Genomic DNA, 26,246 nt, shown 5'->3' with positions numbered 1-26,246 from the left:
TGGTTTTTAAGTCAGACCTGGTCCGAGTCCAGCCAGTTTCTGGACCCAGGCCAGAAAAAGAAATGCTCAAGTAAAGCCTGACAGTTCACAGTGCAAAAGCTGCGGAGCTGGGAGGGGACAGGAACTTACCTTCACCTCCGGAGGCTGCAGGAAAGCAGCTTGCCCAGTGAGCTCAGCGGGTACCTAGGCTGGCTGCTCAGGGTTTCCTTCTTTTGTTTCCACTTCTGACACCAGAACTGTTAAAAGATGAACTGAGGCGTATAAAACATTTTAAGTGTTTATTTAAGCAAAAATCGATTCAAACTGGGCAGCGTCAAACTGGAAGATGTTAGGAGTCCTCTATCACCAGGAATTCGGAAGGGACTTTCACAGAGATAAGGCAGACGCAAAGGGAGGAAGCTACTGGGCTATAGCTTAATTCAGCTGGCTGTTTGCAATTGGTCATTGTCAGGTTTCCATTTTGTAACCCTGTTTCCACTCTGGTTTCTTTATACAGGCCACCATGGCATTACAGCCACCTCCAGCGTGATGACCTCTTGGTTTAATTACTTTAACAATAGTTACCCAGAGGATTTTCTACTTGGTTTACTTTGACGCTTGCTTTTGAGCCTATGGTGAAAAAAGTCTACCTTCTGGGTCAGGGTGGGTGAAGGGAGGGCCTAGGAGGATGTCAAATCACAGCCTTTTCTCCTCCCCTCAGGAAGTAAAGTCCACCAGCAGGAGAGCCTAAACTGGCTCTAAACCTGGGCTCTTACAATGCTTGCTTGTTTTCACGGTGCAGCACAATGAAATGCCTCAGTAAAAGAGTAACATTCGGGAAAGCTGTATAATTTATTTTTCTTCCCAGATTGCCTCAAGTCTGCGGAGGATTCCCTTGCTGAACGCCACATCGAAGGTAGGATGAAACGGGACTGTGTTGGGGTTGGTCTTCTACAGTGTTTAGAACGACCACCATCTCTCCCAGACAGGCAGCCTTTCCACACACCCTGCTGGCAGATTCTCCCTTCCAGGAAGAAACAGCCTGCCTGCCAGCCTCCCGGTGGCAAATAAAGAATGTTGCCCCGCTCCGTCAGAACACTTACATTTTCTTTGTGGTACTTCTCTGTATACACATATCTTACTAAACCACTTGTGAGAGGGTAGCAGACATTCTGTGACACTTCACTCCTAAATATTTGTTGGCACACATCTCCTAAGAACGAGCGCATTCCCCTGCAGAACCACACACAACCACAATCATACCCAAGAGATTCAACCTGGTCTACGAGTCAGCCTTTATTCGAATTTCCCCAACTCCCAAAGTCCTTTCCCATTTTTTTCTGGTCTGGGACTCACTTGAGGAACAGTTGTGGCATTCTGTTGTCATGTCTATTTAGTCCCTTAGAATATTTTCATTTTAGCAAAAGCTGTGAAAGGAAATCTCTAAACCTGAGGCTCCCTAACCCCTTTTTATTTCTCTGAAGTCAAGAGCTTACCCAGAGGACCAGAGGGTGGTGCACAGCTTCTCCTAGGATTTGGCTTCCAGACCTGGGGGAAGGACCATGGGAGCAGCGCCCACCCCACAATCAATGAGGTCAGGCTTTGCAGCTAATTCCTGCCTGAAATGAACTGAGTGGTCACCTTTCAGTGGCCGTTCAAAGTGGTGGAAGAGAGATTGCTGCTATGGCTTTGATGTCCCTCAAATCACAGCCTTTCATTATCTTTGACTCACTTCTCCCATGGCTCTGCCTGAATCATGATTATGGAGTAAACAGGGATAAGTTACATTTATATGTAACTAAGGACATACTCCAAGAGAACTGTCAGAGCCATGCTGACTCGCCAGGGGAAGCCAGGCAGCAGACCTCCACAAAAATCCCCCAAATGGTATAAAGCCCTGCTTGTATATTTGAGGTTGAGATCAAGAGCCTATAAACAACTTTAGAAATGAGAAGAAATCGTCTATTTTTAAAGAGGTGGGCTGAAAAAAAACAAAAGTACAGTACAAGTGGTTTTATACCACAGAGAAAAAGAAAATTTAAACGTTCAGATCAGTTTGTCAACTGAATCAACTCTCTCTTGGATTTGTCACAGGGATCTTCTGCATTATAAACAAACGAAGCATCATGAAGAGGGAGGGGAAGGCCCAATCTTACACGAAAACTCTGGATGGAGGTTGGGGATGGATGGTTGTGTTTCATTTCTTCCTGGTAAGAATTTACCTTCCTCTTTCCTACTCCCTGAAAGAAGGCTCTCTAGAGAAAATCTCAGAGCAGCCTAACAAGATCACTTACAAAATCTTTGACATTTAAACAAAAAGGGGGTCAGAGCAAGGCCAGAAACTGCCAATGACCCCAAGAGAAAGCTGAAAATGTCCTCCCTGAATGAACGCAGAAGCCTCTCCATCCAGGCTCCTACCCCTCCTCCCTACCATCTTACACCTTACACCTACAGAGTGCTCCAGCCACCATCAGCAGCTCTGCCCTGGCTGCATGGTAATTAGGATTTGAGACAATCATACATTTAACCACCCCAGAAGTAGCACTGGAAAGTGCTAAAAGGTGGGGGTTTGGAGGAGGGCAGCTCCCCACAACACTGCTGCAAGCAACTGCCTTCTCTCCTAGGGGCTTTTCTCTGTTCTGCCTGCTGTCTACTTCCCAGCCCATCTCCGCCAACCATAACTTATGCTAGAGTTAGGCCCAGTGTATATTTCTGTTATGCCTGAAAAGGGAGAGGATGTGGATTCTGAAACTGGAGCCTGATTTTTCTCCCTTATCCATAAGCAACTGGACTCGGCACTCTGTTTTTTAATTAACTTCTTCCCTTCATCCTCCCAGAAGCTCCTGGGGTTGTTACATGAGACGGTGGTGAACTGAATCACCAGCATGGTCATTCTGATGGGACGGGTGAATCCCATCACAGCTGTACCCCAGACAACCCTGCAGAATGGCACCAGCTCCACAGTTCCTCTTAAGTGTTCCCAAGTTGTGTGAACTTCCAGATGTACTCACAAAGATACCCTTTCCCTTCTGACTCTCCTCCCAACCCTACAGTAAAGAAGCTCCCAGGGAGGCGAGTGCAGGTCCTGGTGACTAACAATCCTGCAACCCACAATGCGGGTAACAGCGCAAGATAAACAGGACCTTAACGGGAAACACACCTCCTCTCCCTTGATAGAGAAGGGGAGGGGAGGGGCAGAGATCCTCGGCCAGGATTTATGTAATATGAAACTCCTAACCAGAGGACTATTGGTTAAACATTAGTTTCATTACCAAAGAATGTGGAATCTATTTTTTCCTCCCAGAAATGTTACTAAAAAGGAAACTGAGGATGCCCTAAGTCTGGGAGCATTCCTGCGGCTGGGCCAGCCACCCCCCAACCCATCACAGGCTTTGCAGAACTGGCATTGCTGGTGAGGACCTCTAAATCTCCTACACTTTCCCCCAGTAACCACCATTCCTTTTCCTGCATTGTTCTCTGAGGATAGGAAGTTAATTGACCAATTTGCTGCTGGTAAGGAAAGTTGCCTAATAACCAGATTAATAAACAATGTCCCACTTTTTTGGGTGGGATGCTGCCCCTCATAAAAGCACAAAAAATAACATTTTTGGGTCCTCAAAATGTTAACAATTAACACAGACTAATCACCCACAGTGGTAACATGGACACTTAGATGCTTTTTTGTCTGCATGAGTTACAAGTCTACTTTCCTACAATAGCTGAGCTCCTGAAAAGGTGGGTGAAAAAACCAATAATGACGTGTTCTTCGGGAACTCCCTACTTATATATATATATTTAAAAAAAAAAAGGACCCATTCTAACCACACTTTAACCTTACTTTATAACTTATTTGCATGATTGTTTTCTGTATTCGGCCTACCTCACTGGACCAAATGTTTTATAAGGATAGAGGCCGTGTCTGTTTGCTCATCACTGTAAGCCCAGCCCTTAGTAAACAGCCTGGAACACAACAGACACTCAATAAATACCTGTTGATAGATGGGAGGATGGATGGATGGATGAACTGATTGATGGACACATTTATGAATAAACAAGGTGATAAATATGGAATTGGAGAGATGGGCAGGGACTTTGTAGGACATGGTAAGAATACTGGCTTTTCTCTTGAGGCTATGAGGAGCTTAATGAAAAATATTAAGCAGGGGAGTAATGGGGTCAGATCTGCATTTCAGGACCATAGCTCTGGCTGCAGGGTAAACAGATAATGGATTGGTGAAGGATAGGCCTATAAGCAGGGAGGTCCTCTAAAGAGATGCAATAATCCAGCTGAGAAAAAGAGTAAGACTAGCAACGGGGATGGAGAGAAAATACAGATGGGAGCAATACTGAGGAAGCAGACTTGTTAGACTGGAGATAAGTGAATAGCAGGGAGAGAGGGAGTCATGGAGTCCTGGGATGTTGGCTTGGGCACTAGGAGGATGATGTATGCCCTTCACTAAGTTGGGCAACATGAGGAGAGAAAACCTGAAGATGGCTTGGATGGTTTAACTTTGGACACTGAAGTCTGAGGGGCTTGTGACATAACCAGTAATGTGTTCAGCATAGCCTGTGTGCATGTGGAGCACAGATCTGCATACTGAAATTTGTGTCATCAGCATACACAGCAATTTGAACTATGTGCCAGTGTAGTAAAGTCACCAGGGAGAGAGAGATGGGAGGCTGGGACAGACTCTGGGGAAACCTGATGTCTAGGGGACAGGTAGAGAGTGGCTCACAAGGGAAACTGAGCAGCAGAGAGGTTAGACAATTCAGAAATGTATGTAGCATGTAGTGTCACAGAAGCTAAGGTAGAAATATACAGAAGCAGCAGCAGATGCTACAGAGAGGCCAGATTTGATAGAAATGAAAACGAGGTGACAAGGAAGTTTCTGATAACCTTGATAAGAACTGGTACAGTGGAGTGGTGGGACGAGAGGAAGTAGAGATAACCTACTCTTTAATTAAAGAAGTTTGTGAAAGTCATGAAGAGCTAGGGGGATACTAGAAGAGGGACCTAAAGTAGAACGAAGTTGTTTGAGATTAAACAACAATTTTTGACAAAGCCTGATGCCCTGTATTTAATAGGGGCCACCGTGGCCAATCCTGCCCCCTTTCCCAAAACAATATTCTAATTTGAATGATCTGGTGAGGGAGCTCCTACTATGGGAGTCGGGGTGGGAGGAAGGTTTATGAAGGGGCTGGAGAATTTCTAGGGGCTTTTAGTTTGGGGTGAGTCCATTTACAACGTCTGATGTGGGCTCTGGAACAGGACTGCAACCCACCAACCTTGGTCCAAAGAATGGGTTAACAGTATAATCTGGACTTATCTAGTCTGCTTAGTTAACTAAGGGAAAATCTAGACCTTAGGAAAAAAAGTTTTAATTATCTGAGTCAAAATAGAAACAAAATTAGAAGATTACAAGTTAAGAGAGGGAGGCAGGGTAGATACAAAGGCTGTGTCCTTGGCCTTGATACACACAGTGGAAGGCACAGCCCCAGTTATGAGAGACAAGTCATATCCAGTTACTGCTGCTCTGCCCAGACTTCAAGGAAACACCAGAGAGGAAAGGTTCTGAATCAGGAGAGTACCAGTAGCTAGCCAAATTCCGGTGGCTAAGAATATGAGGCCAGCATCCTGTAGATGCCAGCGCAGAACGCGTGTCCGCAAAAAAAGAGGAATGGTATTTTACAGAATGATGCCTCATTGCAGTATTCCTTGCTCATGAGAGGGCACAACCACCACTCTCTATTTCGAACTGAAAGAAACCAGTCTGGGTCATTTAAGGTTTGTATGTATTTTCTAGCCTTATCTCCTGATAAAGGCATTTTGAGGAACATTATGATGACAAAGTGTCTGATAAAGTGCCTTTTTCATTTTTGAATATATCGCCCTGGTGTCCATAGCATTGTTCACTCTAAGTATGGAGAGTCCTGTAACTTCTATTAAACCAGAATGGGAAAAATGTATTAAGGGACTGCCTCCTCACCACTCCAACCTTTGCAACCTTGGAGTACCACCACTGATTCCTAGTCTCTTACTCCAGACAAAAAATAATACAAGTCTGACATAACAGTCTAGTGATAAGGGTGGAGGGGGAAGGTCTGTTTAGTAGGTAGGGGCTGAGGGAAGGAGGTGCTTAAGTGGAGGCAGGTCTCTGACTTGGGTGAGTGGGTGGACAGTACCAAACAAGAGAAATTAAAAGAGCAGACATGGAATAAGGAAAAGATAAGTTTAGTTCTGGATAAGTTAGCCTGATTTAGAAAGATATGGTAGACAGCAAGTAATATGAGACTGGAGCTCCTGGGAAAGCAGAATGGTTGTTCAAGATAATAAAATCATAGTTAATAATTTGACTATTAAGTGCTAAGTATTACTTTGCCAGAATTTTCTCCATCTTCACAGTCCTATGAGCTAGGTGACATTTACTTTATCTCCACTCTACAAGAGGAAGCTTAACTTCCGCAGTTTGCCCCAGGTCACGCCCCTAGTAGGAAGCAGTCAGGATTCTAGCCAAGGCAGGCTGACTGCAGACAGAACACACTACTCACTACACTATGAGTACAGGGGTGGTAATTAAAACTTGAATTAAAACTGTCTATGGGGCAGGTATAGAGTGAGATGGGTGCAGAACCACAGGGGGAAATATTTATCAAGTGGACAGAGAAAGTGGAATCAGTGAAAAGGAAGCCAGGGTTTGTGGTCCTTTAGCAATGCACGGGCAGCTTGAAAGCAAGAGAAAGTAGCCTTGAAACACCAAGATCACCGAAAAAAGAAAAGGGGCCACTAGGTAGCCCCTGTAGCATCCATCAGGTGGCTCCTGGGCTTTGAGTGACTGCAGAGCCTGGTTAGGTGTCCTCCCTTCCAGTTCCCTTCCTGAACCCTGCTCTTCACTGTCCTCATTCTAATCAGAATTCCAAGAAACAAATGTGAGTACTCCATTGAAAGCCGAACCTCAAAAGGAGCACTCCCCCTAGTGGAGGGAAGGAGGGTGGTGCGGGCAAGAAGGATTAAGTAGGATGAAAAGAAAAGGATGAGGCACATGACCCAACCATAATGTGACTATATATCCTCATTACCTTCGCTGTCTTGGCATAAATTAATAGCGCTACTTTTCACTCTCAAAGAGTTTCAACTGAATGATAAATTATACAGTTGCCCTATTTATATACCAGGTGAAGGAGGGTACTCAGCTCAAAAGCAAAGTTACCACAAAGTTAACCTAAGAATTGACAGGAACAGTTCTTTTGGACCAACACACATCGCTCACAAAGGTAACTGGAATTAGCTGTCTTTAAGAGATACTATTGTAATAGGACAGTGCAGCAGTTGATCTATCTGGGTTCGAATCTCAGCTCTGGCACCCACATCTTGAGCAAATTTTAATGTAAATCTCAATTTACTGAGCTTCTAATACAATATTGACACACCTATTCCGTAGCCTGGTAATGAGGATTAAATGAGATGCTTAAAAAGTGCTTAGACACTAACGGGATGACGGCCTCATAAACATAAATGTTGTAACGAGGAACCAGCAACGACCTGGTAAATACTGATGAGTCAGGGGAATCATAGCCTCCAGCAGCTGTAACCTCCTCTGTAATGGCTTACTCACCACCTGACTTGGAATCTTTGGTCTGCTCTGACTTAGGTAAATGTGTTTGTGATGGGGATGACCAAGACTTTTGCAATTTTCTTTGTGGTTTTTCAAGAAGAGTTTGAAGGCACCTCAGAGCAAACTGGTTGGATTGGATCCATCATGTCATCACTTCGTTTTTGTGCAGGTATAAAGCTGGCAATAAGCTTCTTGTCCAAGGAGAAGGACGACAAAGGGCAATTCCAAGAAGACTCATCTGTCAGTCATTCAAGGCTGAAGCGTAGCTAAAACTCAGGTTTATTTATTAATATAAGTAAATAAATAGTAAGTAAAGCTGAGAAAAGGACTGACTTGCAGTGTTTAGTCTCCACCTGACTTGGTACAACTGGAAAAGTTAGGGTTCAAACAAAGAAAGTTGAAGAATCCAACTATTTAATTCCATGATGCAATCACGCCTTGTTTCTTTCAAAAGTGCCTTAATAGAGGTTCAGTGAGCCAGTCTCTCAACTGGGAAGTCTGACCATGAAATTCTGAACTGATCATCTGAGCATGCTCGTAACAAAATACAAAACCAATTCCTCTTCCTTTAGTTCTAGTTGGAGCTGTAACATGTGAAATAGATTTAATAACTAAACTCTGTTCTAGCCACAGGTCACTAGATGCAACCCTTTTGCAGAGGTTTTATAACGATTTTCAGTAAGCTTCCCTTCCAAACCTGCTTATTTACAATCCTCTTTAAAACAAACAACAACAAAACTCTTCTTCCAGAAAGCAAAACAGTGAGGGACTGGGAATACTAATAAACACAGTACAGACACTTTTTGAAGGATACACAAAAGTAGAGTCCTGTTATTTCCCTAGAGTTGACCATTTAAATTGCACACCATAAGGAATGCCAGAGCACATTTAACTAGTGTTTGTTTCTTTCCCAAGGTCCCCTAGTTGCCATTGTTTGTGACATAACTGGAGAAAAATCTGCGTCCATTCTTGCGGCTTTCCTTGTTACTGGTGGATACCTGATCAGCAGCTGGGCTACGAGCATTCCCTTTCTTTGTGTGACTATGGGATTTTTACCTGGTGAGTCCATGGTAATAGTAAGATTTTAAAAGATGGAACTAGGAACCTTCCCTTTTACCGTCCATGAGTCCAAAAGGCCTACTTATATTATCTCAGGTCCAGGAGTACCAAGCCTCTTGATTTGAAAGTGATTCCAAGCTATTATGTTTGTCTTTTAGGTTTGGGTTCCGCTTTCTTGTACCAAGCAGCTGCTGTGGTAACTACCAAATACTTCAAAAAAAGATTAGCTCTTTCTACCGCTATTGCCCGTTCAGGGATGGGACTGACCTTTCTGTTAGCACCCTTTACAAAAGTGCTGATAGATCTCTATGGCTGGACAGGTGAGTCATTCTAAGTTTCTGAACTACCAATTCTGCAAGATTTAATGTTCAGTTCTCCCTCTGATGATTAGAGAAGTGGGCATGATTTCTAAAGTAAACATGCTCCTCTTCCTTGAAGAATATGTGGCAAAAGAGATCATGAATTACCTGCAGGCTTTGCTAGCCCACACAGGCAACTCAGGGGTTCAGTCTGCGGGGATGGAGGGCAACGTGTGTGGCCGGGGAAACCCCTCACAGGGAAAGCAGGACTTGTGGGGAAACAAGGATCCTCTCCTCAAGGCATTCTTCTCCCTCACCAAAGCATTCTTTTTTTCAAATTTTCCCTTTAAAAAAAAAAATCTCCATTTAAAAAAAGTCTGCCATCAGATTCACTACAATAGATGGGAAAAAATTGTGTAACAAAACAACTGTGTTCCTTAATACTTAATCTTTTATATACTGTCAACTATAAATTTTCACAAATGAATTAAAAAATCATTTACCCTCCAACTTTCTTCATACCTGAGATAAAACATTTGGATTAAAATAATCTCAAATTATTAGAAAAAAATCTATTCATATGTACACAAATATGAACATATATAAGCTACTCCTATCCACAGAGCAGTTTTGTTGAATCTTTCCTTTCCTCATAAAAAACTACCACTTGTCTCATGGTGAACAGGACCAGCTGACAAACCTGTAAGACAGGACAGCAGAACCTACAACCAGTTCTGTCTCTAGAAGCAACACACCCACGTCACAGCTTTGGTCACGACATGCTGAAGTCAAGCAACTACTCAGCTTCAAAGGCACCATGGCATCTGTCTTCTTTCAAGGAAATTTAAAATGTCATGAGATGAAGGCTATCTCCAAAGATTTCCAAATGATTCCCATCACCAGTTCTGTATTTTCTGTACTTCAGGATATTTAAAACACACTGTAATTTTCTAACATTTGAACTATGACTCCCCTCCCCACCCCAAACCCATTTTCCCCCTTTAGCAATAACTCTCCTACCATGCAACCTATTGGCGCAACTTTCCAGTTTCCTATCTCCAAAGGACTCCTTTTTTCACAAGGATACAGAAGCGTGTATGGCTAATAGTTAAGTCAATGGATTTTAAAACTTTCAGCTAATTCAAGGACAAAGGAGTGTTTTCAGGAATTACCGCACTATGACTTAATATTTAGTGGTGGGGCCTCTTCTGACCCTAAGAATACAGAGTATTGTGAAATGAGAGGTAATTTTTAGCTTAACTTCTCAATTTCTCTCTATTTAGGTGCGCTTATATTATTGGGAGCTATCACTTTGCATCTGGTGCCTTCTAGTATGCTCTTAAGACCCATCCACATCAAAAGAGAGAGCAATTCCACTCTTAATGATAAAGGCAGCAGCTTGTCTGCAAGTGGTCCAGAGACAGCATGTGGGACAGAAACATCATGCTGCAATGAGATACAAGAGTCGGCCCTCAGAGACAGTACTAAGCAAAAGGCTGGACGACATGGTATAAGTTTAACAGTCTCACATAATCAAAATGAAGACTTCAACAATGGGCCCAACAGGAACAGGATGTTCCTAAAAACTAATGAAGAAAGTTATGGGAAAAAGGCAATTTCGTGGAGCTGTAAACAAAAACTCTTTGATGTTTCTCTTTTTAAGAATCCTTTCTTCTACATATTCACGTGGTCTTTCCTCCTCAGTCAGTTGGCATATTTCATCCCTACCTTTCACCTGGTAGCCAGAGCCAAAACACTGGGGATTGACATCATGGATGCCTCCTACCTTGTTTCTGTAGCTGGTAAGAAAGTCTTCTTCAACCTCACCCTCAAAAGGAAAAATGAGCTTAATTTTATAAAAACAATACATTTTATTAGAAAGCTGAAGAAAAACAATTTTTTAAAAAAGCAGTTGTGGGAGGGCTGGTGGGAGTAGCAGGCCTTTCCCTCACAGAACTGTCACACATCTTACACACAGGCTCATCCTTAGCAGACACTGGACCCGAAACCAAGTCTTATTAATTTTCCTATGTCAGGGTCTGTCTGACACAGTAGACACTATTTGCTGGATACTGAACTTTGGAAAGCTGGTGCTCAGTGGCAACAGTCATTCTGTAAACCAAAGCAAACCAAACCAAACAAAACCCTATGTAGACAGCACGATGCAGTGCTTGAAAAGACTGGCTCTGGAGCTAGACTTTCAAGTTTCTGCTCTGTTATTTCCTCACCTTATGACCTTGGGCAAGTTACTTGCCTTTTGTGTCTCAATTTCCTCATCTGTAACACAGGAATAATAGAAGCTACTCTCATAAGGTTATTAGGGTTAAGCAAGGAATGTATGTAGAGTTTAGAACAGTGCATGGACATCATAAGCATTCAGTAATGTTCTGCTAATATTCATAGCTATGTATTTTTCCCCCGAATTCATAAACAGTAAGACAGATAAATATGCCTACTAAGACTAGTTACTAATGAATTGGCTGAAATTTAAAATAAACTAGAATGAAAAATAAAAATCATCATTTTAATTGAGCACTTATAAAAACATATGGAAACACAGCTTGATCCAGAAGATGTGGATTCTCTGAACTGACAAAACAGGGAGTCTGAAAAATGAAAAAGAATGAAATGGAACTGGTCTGCTCTAACTGGAAGTTTTCAGTAGTTCAACATTAACTCTTCTCTTGCTAATTTCTTGAAAAGACTATTTACCAAGCCCTTGCAAAAGTGACTGCACCCTGTTTCCAACTGCAATGACACTGCTTCAGTCAAATAAAGCCTGTGTACACAAGAAAAAGATACAAAAGATACATAGCTAAACTGATTTTTTTTTTCACTAAAATGTCTGGAGTATGAATTTAGATCAGATTAGAGCTATACAACAGGACCAAAGAATATAACAAAAAGTCTCAATATGTATCCTAGGAAACAACTATACAAACAGATATGGAAATGGTAACATGCATTTTTTTTGTTCCTTTTTATGGAGCAATTTATGTTTGAACCATAGAAAGAATTAGAAATATAAAACAACTGTAGCTCATGATCCTCTTGGTTAAAATCTCTTTCAGTATTTAATTGCTAAATCAACTTACAATAGAATAAAGGATAGGAATGTTCTGTTATCATGAAACTGAGTGAAAAATGTTATTCTTAAATTTTATTCCAGTTACACCATAGCTCCAGTGTTCAAAAGATGATCTCCCATTTCCAGACTTCCTACATATTTTCAAGTTATGCATAACAAACTTCATATGCAATTAATAAGAAAGAGTCTCAACATCTATTTTTTTTTTTCAACATAAGGCTTTATTACTTATACTCTGATCTTCCACCATATGACTTCCCCAGGACACTAACCTGTGGGTCTACTAATCTTTAAGAAATCTCACTTCCTCACCTGCAGGACCTCTTCAAGGGAGGCCTCCTGAGCCCAGGGTCCTTTGTAACCAGGTATTCCCAGTTTGGTGGTATGAGCTTTCCAAACACAATCAGGAAAAACAAAAACAAACAAAAAACAAAAACCCTGATGGGTCCTCTACCCAACTCTGAAGAAGCGTTTTTAGTATTTTATTAGATGTGTTTGGAATAGGTCAGGAAATGATAGAATCTATTGATAGACAAATAAAACCATTTTTTTTCCTCATATGTCCTCATCTCAGGATGAAGTCCTAATACTGAGGAAAAGATGCCTTCTGCATTTACATTTTCCAAAGGGGCTAGGAAAATGGAATTTGGAGTTCATAAGGCCTTTTCAATATTGTTCCAGGTATCACTGAGACAGTCAGTCAGATTATCTCTGGATGGGTTGCTGATCAAAACTGGATCAAGAAGTATCACTACCACAAGTCTTACCTCATCCTCTGTGGCATCACTAACCTGCTTGCTCCTTCAGCCACCACATTTCCACTACTTATGACCTATACCATCTTCTTTGCCATCTTCTCTGGAGGTTACCTGGCATTGATACTTCCTGTACTGGTGAGTAGATACATTCATTAATGTTCTAACACCATTTAGTAAAAAATTACTTAGATTAATAATAATCTCCCCAAAAGAGAATACATATTTTGTATTAATTTCATAATTGAAAAAATCAAACCCAAGGGCTCAGAAACCCTGTAGCTCTATCCTATCCAGCTATTCATCTTACCCTGGGGGAAGGGATGACAAGAGGGCCGCCCACATGGGACAGGAAAGAAGTAAAAGCAAAATCGGGATCAGAAGGATTCCATTTTGCTTATCAGTCTCTCCCAGGTTAGGCTTCTGTTCACTTCTTTCCTTCAGAAACTTCTTTGGTTTTTTTCTAAGACATACTCTTAGAAGAGTTCCCCGAGAGAAAAAGGGGCTTCCTGACCTGCACTGGCTTCTCTCTTGTTGAGAGATACTTTAATAGGGACACTGAGCTTTTAACTCCTCTCCATTTTTAGCCCAAAGTGATATAAAGTCCTAGACCCAAATGGAACTAAAATAGTTATACAAATACTTCTGAGTTGTTCTAGGACCAGGGATCCTTAGAACTAGGTCCCCAGTGCACTAGAACTGAATCCCGGGGAAACTTCTGGCCTGGTATCAATATTAGCATAAGTGCCACAGGATATTATATGAGGCTTAAGCAAAAATCAAACTTTCTAAAGCTGAAATCAACTTCTTGAGATATCTGATTTCTTATAAACCAATGGTTGGTACTCAGCCATAGGTGGATTCAGGAATACCACTGTCAGTTCCGACTGTAAATAACATGTCCTACTAGAGAAGAGTAGTGAGGTTCAGAGGAAAAAAGTACCTATGAACCAACTGAAAGATTTAAAAAAGGAAACAAAAACCAATGTTCTTTATTAATAAAATAAAAACACTGCTTAGTGAAACTACTGTTCCCTATTTGCCTCAGCTTTTTCATAAGATCAGCATAAAAGGCCATCCAGGCCACCTTAGAAGTCAACTGTTCACATTTTAAGATGACAGACACAGTATTTGCCCCTTTGTAGGAACGGATCTCTACAGAATTGCACCCTGCATACGGCTAACACTGGATTCTAATCCCTACAGGTTGATCTGTCTGGGAATTCTACAGTACACAGGTTTTTGGGGCTTGCCAGTTTCTTTGCTGGGATGGCTGTCCTTTCTGGACCACCTTTAGCAGGTAACACCTTAGCCATATTCTGAGCAAACTTCAATAGCAATGAAAGAAAACGCTGACCCAAGACTTATGGTAACATGTAATGACAATATCAGGTTTAAAAAAACTGATGATTTTCTCTGCTGTTTCTATACCAACTCTCACACTCCATCACTAATCCAGGAGACCCTGAGGGTTAATTCAACAGATGTGCACTGAACAGATTCTTATATTCTATTGGGAATCTTAGAGGAGGGAGTGTATGTCTATGTATTTGTCTGGGAGACAATCCAGAGTTTTACGAGATTCCCAAAGACCTATGATGCTAAAAAATAAAAACAAAAACCCCCTAGCATCTTTTATCTAAACAGGAGTCTTATAAGCTTAAAAGCTGCAGGCCTGACCTCTTTGCTCTTCAGATGTGCCATACAGCTGTCTTGGGCTAAAGGCCAATCTCTGTGGAGAGGATATGTGGTGCTGTTGGTGAACACTAAATACAAGAAGAGTAAAACTTCGGGGAGTTTTAATTTTTAAGTTAACTTTTAAGACTGAAGCATTATTTTATTCACCTAATTATTTTACCTAATGGGACATTTTGTGCTTGAACATTCAAAGACTATTAAAAGACTGACTGCTCACACAAATATTTTTAGAAAACAAGACTTAAGCTTTAAGTATCTTACACTAAAAGTTCTCAATATATTTGAATTACAAATTACTACAGCATTTCCAATCATCCACAAAAAGGAATTCAACTTAAAACTTACTTTTGCTTCCCTCAATCCTGAAGCAAGACAGAAAAAGGGTCTGATCTTGCCCCACTATCATTTTTCTAAACTAAGTTTTATAATGATGTTAGATAAAGAGGTACATCTCTATAAACTCAAGACTTGGAAAAGCAAATATCAAAAGAAAAAGTATAAAAACTTAATAAAAGAAATTATTATTGAAGGGAAAAAATGCACTCACTATCTGAGGTTCAATTTAGGTGGATCTAAAGGAAAAATGTATACAAATATACAACTAATTCCTTATTTGCATTTACAAACACACCTCTTCCCATGAGGTCTAACTCAGCCAATACTCCATAACTGGAAAGCGGGCTAGAATTTTAAAGTCAAGCCCAAAATTGTTATATAGAGATTGGTAAAAGAGGACCAAACACCAGAGATGCCTGGCACAGCTACTCTATGGCTAGTGCCCAGGTCAGTGAAATATAGGAAACAGAGTTTAAATACAGTTTGCTGATACATTTTTTTCAATCTTGATCCTTCTTCACTGGCTGTCCCAATGACACCTTGGAACTTTTCAAGCCTATTAGGCGAAAAGTGTAGGGAAGTAACAAATACCAGGGCACAGAGTATCTTATTCAAATGATAAAGGCAAGTAACAAAACTATAACATGTTTAGAGATAGATGTTTTTTCATATATCTTAAAATGTGTAAATAGTTCAATGCATGAGAAAACAAGGCAAGTTTTTTGAGAAGTATACTTAAAAGGAAAAAGCTACAGATGTGTGTGTGGGTCTTGATATCAACTTGCTGGGTCCTGATCTTTAAAAAATGTTTAATGAAAAAAGGACCACACAGCAGATTAGAAATCAGAGTGCATCACTTTATTGTGAAACTTTTATTTCACATGCACACACACCTATATAATATAAAATATGTGATGTAAAAATACATTCCTTACTGTCAGTGAGTCAAAAAAAAAAAGCTACAAGCCTTTTACTACCCATGTCCGTAATACCCTACCACCCTGTGTGAGGATAAAGAGAGAGCTCATGGTAGAATTTTAACCTGCTAACTCTGAGAATATCATTTAGACAATCATAAATTTTATAAGTTGTACAAAAAAGTCAAAGAAAGTGATAAGGCTGTTGCTGAAAGCTTAAGTAAAGAGTTTTAGTCTGGGGTTGCTCACAATATCTTAAATAAGATTATGATAATTAAAATATAATTCAGCTAAATTTCCTCCTCTATACCATGATCTCTCATTGACTAAATGTTGTGCTAGGCATCTTGTTGAAGGGAGACTTCAGGAAAGCCCTTGCTCCTTTAAGTCACTGCTCTGTGAAATGACAAAGAGGATTTTACAAAGGCCATTAGATTTGTTCCCAACTTCTGACTCCAGCACCAACTGCCAAGAAACATCAGAAATACTGATTTACAGATCCACTCGTCTCTTAACAGGTATGGACAGTTACATTACTGTCTTTAGCTTTAAGTAAATCGAAAGGCTTACTGGTTATACAGTATTAAATTCCAAATCAAATTTAGACCTTCAGAACTGTGTGAGATCCTCATTTTTTACTTACCTAAGTTTGTTATTACCAAATTGCAAAAGTTGAAACTCTTATAAAAGACTACAGGCATTTTAAATTAGGAATCTAGCAAACAGTAAAACATTTCACAGTAATCCTCAAAAGACTAGTTAAAAGAGGTAACATCGATTACATGAACAATAATTTTCTCCTTCCTGTGTGAAAATGAAAAAGAAAAACAAGTTAGTCCTATACAGCATATTTTAATAATTCAAGGAAAGAAAAAAAGCATAAGAAACCGGTAGGAATCATATAACTGAGATTTTTTTTAAGTTACTTTTTTTCTTTAAAAAAAGGTAAATAAAGCATATGGGCAAGAAAAGTATTTATACACCTTAACAGTGATTATGATAAGAAATAAAGTAGCAACAAAATTCTTTATCAGAGCTTGGCTGAAATTGACTTACAGGGATTGAAATAAATAGAAGTTAAACAATGACCCCGCCCCACAAACAAGTGACCACCCCGCCCACTCCACCTACAGCCCTTCCTATTCCTTCCATACTCAGTGACAAACTCAATTTTAGTTAATGCTATGGCTTGCTTCAGACTCGGTCAGTTTCAGGATTGTTCTAGGTTTCCTGACCTAGGGTGGTCAGTAGACCCAAGTGTGGGCCAAATGTCATGGTTCATCAAAACCCAAATGCTGTTTTTTTGCTGCTAGATGGCACCAGAACTATACACTGACACCAAGATGGAAGCTTTGGAAGGTTGTGGAAAAATAAAAAGTATTGATATTTTTAAAACTTAATATATTTATAGTAGACCCGTTAACAAAAGTTCACCTGCAGAAAGCAATATAAATGCAAAAATAGTGCCTTGGGCAAAAAAAGCAAGTATATAATCATATTCTCCAATGTACAAGATAGATATAAGTTACTTATGCAAAATTCCTAATCTTGTAACCAAGGCATTTGACATGTGAGCTCAAAATGCTAAGGGCTCAGTTTCATTTAAAAATAAAACCACCAACTGCCCACATTAGCTGCCCATAAAAGAAAACTGAATACAGTTCCCCTCTCCTCCACATGCCCCCCTATTCCCAACTGATGAATACATATATTATGCCAACATATATTTTAATATAATTTAAATCAATCAATATACCTCTGAACACTTTCTTAAAATGCCATAAATAATTGTTTTGTTTTTGTTCTCACCACCAAAAGTTTATTTTCCATCCATACAGTTGATCTCCCTTACCCATCTGCCCTCCCTCCTGCCCCTTCCCTTCTGCTAACTACTACTCTGTTCTCTGTATCTATATGTTTATTTTTGTTTGGTTTGTTCATTTATTTTGTTTTTGTTTGTTTCATAAATAATTATTTGATTATAACTCAGTATTCATTCACTCATTATCAAGAACTCTGCTAGCTGCTACACCGGACACAGACAAAAGTTATTCTTTCAATGTTCATTCATATTTTATTGGATGATGGCAAAGCACTCACTCTGTCAGCCTCATACACTGCCAGGTCTTAACACTAAGCACAAGAATCTAGAACCTCTAAAACTCAAAAGTGTCAGAATTTGCATTCTTTTTCCATTTCATTAATTGAAAATTTGGTTGAGCCACTATAACCCATGTCTCCATTTTCTTACCTTTAAATGAAGGCATCCTAAGCTTCAGTATAATAAAAATGACCTTAAAATATATTGATGCTTCACACAATCAAGCAAGTACTTCACAGAAGTAATTTTTTTCAATAATTCAAGGAAAGCTATTTCTAATGCCAAATAACTCCAAGTTGATTATACTCCAGAATGAGCTAAAGTTAACTAACTCCTAAAGAAGAAGTACATCTCTCTCTTGCTGTTATTTGTCTGCATCACAATTCATCAGAAACATGATGGAGCAAAGCTGGTAATTTGGCACTAACACTTCATCTGTGTTTTATAAGAAAAGACAACAGCTAAAATAGAAATTCATCCATCTAAGCTTTTCTCTGTCCCATTAACACAGAAAAGTTCATCTCCTCATGAAATGATAGATCATGTCCTATCTATTCCATCCTCATTTCAGATACGGTATTAAATAAATATTCCATCCAATCCTCACTCCACCTTTTATCAGCCATGCCTGCTACAATCTTACCAGTCATCTTGGCCTGTCAGTTGAATTTCTCTATGCCTGAAATTTTATTTGGAAAACAAATACACAAACAAAACAACTCAACCCTTTTGGTCTGCTATGAATCCATTTCAGAGGTTGGGGGCTAGTGGGGGACAAGTGAGAAGGCAGAAGAAAGTTCTCTGACCTTTAAATCCTAAGGAATATATTATACCCTGAAAAGGCAAAAGAAAAGTGTAAATCATTTATTTATCCAGTGATTATTTTCATCATAAACAAGCAGCCCTACAGAATTTTATTTTGAGTATTCCCAGGATTAATGAATCCCCACAAAAACATAAAAAATAAATTCCAAACAGCTCTTTATTGTGGTTTAAAAAAGGAGTTTGGGGCGGGGGGATACGGAGGTGGAAGGTAGTCCTTCCCTTGCAAAGATACTCCTTTACAAGACCAAGGAATCAAGTTTCAAAATTCTAACACAGACCACAATCCTTTTAATAAAACTTACATCACAGAGCCAATACTTAAAGCACTACCAGGAAATCTTACAGCAAATTTCTATCATGGGGCCTTTAAGAGAGTTCTTGTCTTGAAAGGCACTGAAGCTTATATTTACTAAATCATGTTGCCCAAGATTTTTCCCATCATGGCACATATAGAAAGTATTTGTAGGGCACACCCAAAGTAAAATGACAAGGCTGCTAACAGCCAGATGGCAGCTCCAGTGACCCCAGGGATCACTGTCTCTGTATACCCTGGAAGTCTGCCACTAAGCTGCAGCCCAACAGCTGGAAGCTCTGGTTCAACACTGGCTAGTCGCTTACCCAATTCTCAACAACTAATCTGAACGACTATCAAGGAACTTGGAAGTATGGGCCTTCTGGGGGTATTTCAAGTCTTAACAATATGGTAAACTTACAGTTGTAATCCCATTAAAAAGGATTCGTAACTCAGCTAAAATCAACTTCTGAGATATCAGGGATATAAATACTTTTTAGATGGGGTGTTAAACTCATCTTTAAAGGCATATGGCTTAACCCATAACATGATAGAGTAGTTTTAAATGATGATATTAAAGAAAAAATTTAGAATTCTATATTAAACACCAAACTTGAAAGATTATTCGAACCCCTTTTTTGTTTACTATATGAAAACTGGTTTACCAAACTGTTTAAGGCAGCTGAACCTTATCTTCTTAGTTGTTCTAAATTATCACAGGAACCATTATTAGACATTCCTGCTCAGAACAAGGGTTACAACCATAGATATAAGGAAATAATTTGGACAATTTTATTGTACATAAGAATTAACTGGGTGCCACCCAGGAGGAAGCATGCTTGAAGGAAGGCAATGAATTTGCACAATTAACATGCATCTCAAGTGAATCTGATACAGGCGATCTGGAGACACTGAGGAAATGTTTAGAGGGGACCTCAGCTTAGGAAGTCCACACCAGTACCCAGTGTACTCCGCAGAGTGTTGGCTACATACAGTAACCCCCAGCGTGGAGTGGAGACTCAGATGCACACACACTTTGCTAAATTGTGGCTGGTATTCTCTGCTATTCACAATGCTTTTGCTATGACCACAAAGGAACCTAGTCTTTTGAATGCCAACTTATGTGCATATTTCCACTTAAAAACAATTAGAATACAGTGGTTTCTGATCTACCAACAATAATTTCTTTTAAAAATATAATTTCCTTCAGAAATATAAGCCCTTAAATTGTTTAGGGTTGAAAGTACATTTGTATACAGCTTTTTCATGCTGTTACCAAAAAAGTACACAAATCTAATAAAATCAGACCAGATATATAGTCTTCTTTCACTTTCAGTGGTGGGAAAGGCTAATTATTCCAACCAAATAGAGATGTTTGGTTAGAGCAATGAAGCTCTGAATTGAACTTAACCTGTTAGCCATTTAAATCTAAGCCTGATTATGAAGCTAATACTTTTTCATAAGACAATTAGTAATAACATATAGTCCTGCATTCTACATTTCACCTCGTTTGCTATTATAAATAGCGTTCTAAAACTAAACACTCAACTGAATATTATTATCCTACTGAATGGCAATTAGATCTTAGAGACAAAATTTTAAAACATACTGATCTCTCAATTATCAAGCATGAATGGGAGAAACAGATTTAAAACAAATTATTTCATTAAACTTTTCAAGGAAATACATGGAAACATACAAGTACGTTAAATAATTCCCTGCCCTGGTAGGAAAATAAACTAAATATATTTTAATCTTTAATGTTTCAGAAATGATGTTCTCACTTTAAATGTGTGTGTGAAATGAAAGGCTTATAAGCAGTTTTCTCTTAAACTGTTTTAGTCCCTCCAGGATTTATAAAACAACGCATTTTCACTATTTTTAGCTTTATCCCCCTGATCTTTCAGCAGCACTATCTACCTCCCTGTCCAAGAATTTCTAGTGTTTTCCCAGAAAATTACTTCTAATACCCTAGTCTTATAATTCACAGTTTATTCACAGTAAATTGCTATACTGGTGGGCCTAAGGCAAGAATGACAAAGGATAAGAAGGGGTGCTGCCACTTTCCACAGTCCCTCCTTTATAGAAATTTCTAGAATTGAGAAATTTGGTCAACTGTTTCTTAGATATCTATAGGTCAACCACAATCAACATAACGCAAAGACTTGTCCCAGTTGGTTTCACTCCTTTGCTTAATTCCAAGAAATATTTGAGGTCACTGATCAAACAAGCAGTCAATAAGTAAAAGCAACTTAAAAGTTAGCCGAATTTAAATAAAACATTTCACCCATTCATTACGTTAAGAAAAGGAAACATTGAGCTAATAAAACAAAGAAACAAAAAAATTAAGTCTCTATCAGCACCAAATAAGAGAATAAAGAGGACAGGAGACAAAGACATACACAAGCAGACAGGGGAAAAAATCCACTGAGAAATCATGTTCCAAGATATAAATGAGAATCAAAAGACATAATGGAAGCTCCATGCAGGCAGGTATTTTCATGTATTTTTGTCCATGGATTTATTCCTAGTACCCAGAACTGTGCTGGAATACAGCACCAAAATTTTTTGAATAAATAATCAGAATAACAGCCTTGACTTAAGGGTTTTTTTTTTTTGAATTTTAAATATAAAAACTTATAAAAGCCATATTGTTAAGTTTGCATCTATAAACATAATATGCATACAATAATCTAGGAAAGACTGTGGACCCCTAGAGGCCCTAAGCCCTTTTTTGGGAGTCTGAAGTCAAAACTATTTTCATAAAAATACTGAGACATTGCCTTTTTCAAAGGGTTGACTTTTGCAAGTGTTTAAGTGCTCCTGCCTTGCACAAATACTCTTTACCACCACAAAACTTTTTTTTTAAGCCAGCCCTCACTCCTAAACTTCCAGACCTATACATGCAACCAATTATTAGGTATCATTGCTCAGTCTCAAACTCATCACAAACATGCCCAAGGCTGAATTGATGATCCTTTCCCTCAAACAGGGTTCTGTGCTAATGTTTCGTGGTTCAGTGAATGGTATCATCATCCATCCAGGAAGATGAACCTGAAACCAGAAGTCATCCTTAAGATTCTCTCACTTATATCCTTAAACCCAAACACTCATCAAGTCCCTGCTGATTTTACTTCCCAAATCACTCTCCAATTCGCACTGCCTCCCATTGTAAATGCCTTCAGTGGCTTCCCATTCAAACTCACATTTTTTTTAAAAAAAGTGTTTCACTTAAGAAGTTCTAGTATGTGCCACTAGCCAAATGATTTTGAGGACCCTCCCAATTCTTTCTTTTAAAAGAGCATTTTGATTTTGGGGGAAATTATACAGTCATTGTTTAATCCACTTGGTCAGGTAAGTCAGTTCCTTTTCCTTTGCTCTCATAGCCTCCTGAACATCCCTTATCACAGATGTAATTTATGTGATCCCTCACTAAACTATATGGTCTATGAGGGCAGGGATGTCTGTTTTGGCTCATTATTGTATCCTCAACACTTAGCATACTGCTGGGAATATAGTAAGTACTCAAATGTTTGTTCAGTGAAGGAAAAAAGATAATTAGTTCTCACTTTTTTCTTTGGAAAGTAGTAGAAAACTTGTAATTTTCTTCTTTGTAAGAATAGTGGCCTCTAATAAGATTCATGGTAAAATGAAATGGTATGTGTCCCTAATTTTCTCCAACTTCCATTACAAGACTGGAGATGGGCTCTGGGTCCACAATTATTTTTTTCCCACAAGCTTAAACCCCTAACTCAGATGGACTGATTTAACTTCATCAATAGAAAACAAGACAGTTAGGTGGCTTAACTTTCTAATGGGTCACAACACAGACTGCTGAGTACAAGAGGGAGGCTGCTTCCTTCAAGTAATGGTTCATGGCTGAGAATTACTAACAGAAAGGTTTGCATCTCTAACAGGAATCCTTCCTTCCTTACAGGTTGGTTATATGATTATACCCAGACATACACCGGCTCCTTCTATTTCTCGGGCACGTGTTATCTCCTCTCTTCAGTTTCCTTTTTCTTTGTACCACTGGCTGAGAGATGGAAAAAAAGTCTGACCAGAAAAAGAGAGGACTGCAATCAAGTGAGAGCTTAACAAAAGAAAATCTAAACCAATGTCACTGGAAACAAAAGCATGGAAGAAAAGTTCCCTCATTTGTAAAATGAGGTGAACCACATAGTTTTTAAGGTTCTTTTTTGCTTTAGCATTCTAAGGAATGTCTGATTGCTGGTAAAACAAGTGTAACAGCAACTTAAATTAAGCCCTTTGTTAGTATTTAATCAAATAGGCTGAAATTTTAATCATCTGAAGCAGTTACTTTAGGTATTAAATGAAAATCAGAATGTACTGTAATAATAAATTAACCAAACTCTCGATTGTGCCATGGTAATCCAGTCACTAAAATATGTGAAAATGGAAACCCATTGTGCTTAATTTAAAGCAGTATTAAACAGAGCCATTGGTTGAATAGAACTCTGGAATTTGAATGAAGTATTAAAAAATTGTTTAGTGACTGGAAAAGTATACACCCCCCAAATAGTTTATCTTTGCTTTTTAATTAGAGGTAATCTTCGTTTTCATTATTTTGTTTCTTAAATTTTCTATCATAAATGTATTGCTATGTAAAAAAATAAAAACTACTAAAACACTCAACAAACCTTTATTTCAAGATCATTTGTATAACTATTCCTACCCATCCAATGTTACTTTTTTACTATATCTAATTAACTGAAGTGTCCAAGCTAAATAGCTAGACATCTCTTTAGAAATACAAGTTTTATATGAAAGTTGAATAAGTGGCTCTTAATGGGAGACAAACTAAAAGATGTTTCTTAAATATGGAATAATTATGTTAACTAACTAATAACGTCTCTTACACTAAGCAACTACATGTGGATAGAGAGCCCTTCATTATCTGGGTGATTTTAAGGGGAAAAAAAGCTATCTACAGTTCTCTGCAATAAAACCCTCCTCTAGAAACTCCTTCAGAATAGTCCTTAAAACTATTATTACTATTATGATTCCATTCTTCCATTCCTCTCTGCTTTAAAATGTCTACTGATTCCCTATAGAGAAAAATCCTAACCTGAAAGCCTGGTTTTAGCTCCAAAATGACATATCCACTCACTCCCTATGCATATGCCTTTGTGCAAGCTTTGCCACCAGCTACAATCCCAATGGCTTGCCTTTCTCCACCAGGCACAGTCTCATTTATCCTTCAAAATCTGATTCACTAAAGGCCTCTGGAAAACTTCCCCCAGCATTGTCATCCTCTCATCTGGAATCTCATCTAACTTTTAACAGAGCACTATATGAGCTGACATGTCAATCTTTTCCATCAGTCTCAATCAAGATCAACAAGATGGATGATGTTTTTTATTCATCTTTCTATTCCCCAAGGCCCAGCATAAATTTTGGAACCAAATTAATCTGGGCTCAAATCTCAGTTATCTGAAAAACAGTAGTTGATCCTATTTAAATTGTATAGGTATTACACTTAGATGTAAACGTATAACATTCTTTTTACATTTTAGATTTAAGACAATATGAATAAAACAGAAACACTATCCCTCACACATACAAACAGCAAAAATAATTAATAATAAAAGTAGCTCTGCCACTTCTTACTATGTGACCTCATCAAAGGTATTCAACCTCTAAATCCCAATTTACTCCTCTGTAAAATGAGGGCACCAGCAACCTACCTCACAACTATACTGTGAGGAGTAAATGAAAATACACTTGTCCCAAGCAAAGTACCCCTCATACACAGTACTGCTAATTTCCTTTCTTCTTTCTGTATCAAAACACAAGATCTTTAAAAAATTAATGATTTACTAGGAACCACTCTCATCCATACCTCCTTCCCTTCTGAGCAGGTATTGTCAAAGACTCTTCTAACTATCTAGGGCAACTAGATTCTTTATTCCTGTGAAAGCAAACTATACATTTTAAGTAGGACCAACTAAAGAACTCCAAGTTCAGTTCTGATTTACACAGGCTTTATGAATTTTACACAACACAGCAGTTCTTAACCCCACTCAATGGTCACAGCTCCACTAAACCTGGGTAGTGTGGATCAAGAGAGTTTGAATCTAGACTGCAGGAACATAACTAATGTATTCATTGTATTAACAATTAACTTATGATGTTCCTATTCATTTACTACTTCCCTTGAACAATATTATGTCAACACATTTCTAAGTAACCATAATTTAGACATACTATCTCAGACATATACAGGATTTCAAGAAAAGCAAATAAGTACACTGATTTTCTATGTCCTACCCCTTCAAGATATTCCATGGGACAAAGAGGAAACACAAAGTAGACTTGGGATATTATACAAGTATGTGTTTGGAGAAATAGGGTGGTGAATAATTTTATTTCAACATCCAATATATACTAGTCACTGAGGTAGGCACATTTTATATTCAATTTCATTTCATCTTCATAACCTTTAGAAGCAAAAACTATGATGCCTATTTTACAAATTAATAACTTACGGTCAAAGAAATTAAACACCTAGTAAGTAGCAGAGTTACCATTCAAACACAACCTTACACAAAACCCTATGCTTTCCCCTTTAGATAACCCTGGCTTCTTGGCAGTACCATAAGATTATGAAGCTAATTTAACCGAAAGCAGTTATCTTGTAATAAATTTGTTCTAACTCAAATTGGCATCAAATTTTAATATCTAGATTAAAATTAAAAGATGCAAATTACCTAAGAACCAAAACAAACAAACAAACAAATTAAAGCCACAAAACACATCTGCTACAACACATTAACAATGTGGTTGTTAAAGATAATGAACTTTTTTAGGTCTTCCAATAGTCACCAACCCCAACCAAAGAAGGTAATAATGCCTAAATATGGGCCACTTATAATTCCTCAATACTAAAATATTAGTTGAAATGCTTATAAACTGTTGATAATATGAACCTTGATAATATGAACATAAAAGCTCAGTGTATATTTTCTTCTCAGCTACTTATGGAGTTACTTAAAACTATTAAGACACCATTTCTTGCTGCTCTTACTTTATGAAAATTCCACATGTAAAAGAGGGGTTCATGAAATACTAAAACTCTACCTTATAATACTTTTATGTTTTTAAAGTTCTTTCCCACCTATTATCTCATTAGCATCAAGTCAATACCGTGAGGAAGGTGGACAGGTATTATTATTCCTATTTTATACCTAAGGAACAAAAGAATGAACATCAAGTTATTTGCCTAAAGTCACAAAGCTAGTCCTCAACAGAGCCAATTCTGAA

The 26,246-nt window shown here is 38.6% G+C and overlaps 1 protein-coding gene across 2 annotated transcripts; it reads left to right on the top strand.

Moving 5' to 3' along the window:
• The first annotated feature begins 757 nt into the window (after positions 1-757).
• On the top strand, positions 758-23,125 carry SLC16A4 (solute carrier family 16 member 4). Of its 2 annotated transcripts, XM_014567811.2 has the most exons (10): positions 776-895; positions 1,464-1,573; positions 2,074-2,189; positions 7,629-7,761; positions 8,508-8,651; positions 8,810-8,971; positions 10,234-10,752; positions 12,720-12,931; positions 14,000-14,093; positions 22,900-23,125. In XM_014567811.2, the coding sequence occupies exons 3-10, from the start codon at positions 2,106-2,108 to the stop codon at positions 23,058-23,060; spliced, it is 1,509 nt and encodes a 502-aa protein (XP_014423297.1). In that variant the 5' UTR covers positions 776-895; positions 1,464-1,573; positions 2,074-2,105; the 3' UTR covers positions 23,061-23,125. The 2 variants fall into 2 exon arrangements, with proteins under 2 accessions (XP_006194822.1, XP_014423297.1); XM_006194760.3 differs by lacking the exon at positions 1,464-1,573 and having other exon boundaries at positions 758-895.
• Positions 23,126-26,246: the final 3,121 nt, after the last annotated feature.

The sequence above is a fragment of the Camelus ferus genome, chromosome 9, assembly GCF_009834535.1.
Source record: "Camelus ferus isolate YT-003-E chromosome 9, BCGSAC_Cfer_1.0, whole genome shotgun sequence".
Taxonomy (NCBI): domain Eukaryota; kingdom Metazoa; phylum Chordata; class Mammalia; order Artiodactyla; family Camelidae; genus Camelus; species Camelus ferus.
Note: the sequence above shows the minus strand (reverse complement) of the source record. Positions and strands in the feature narration are given on the sequence as shown.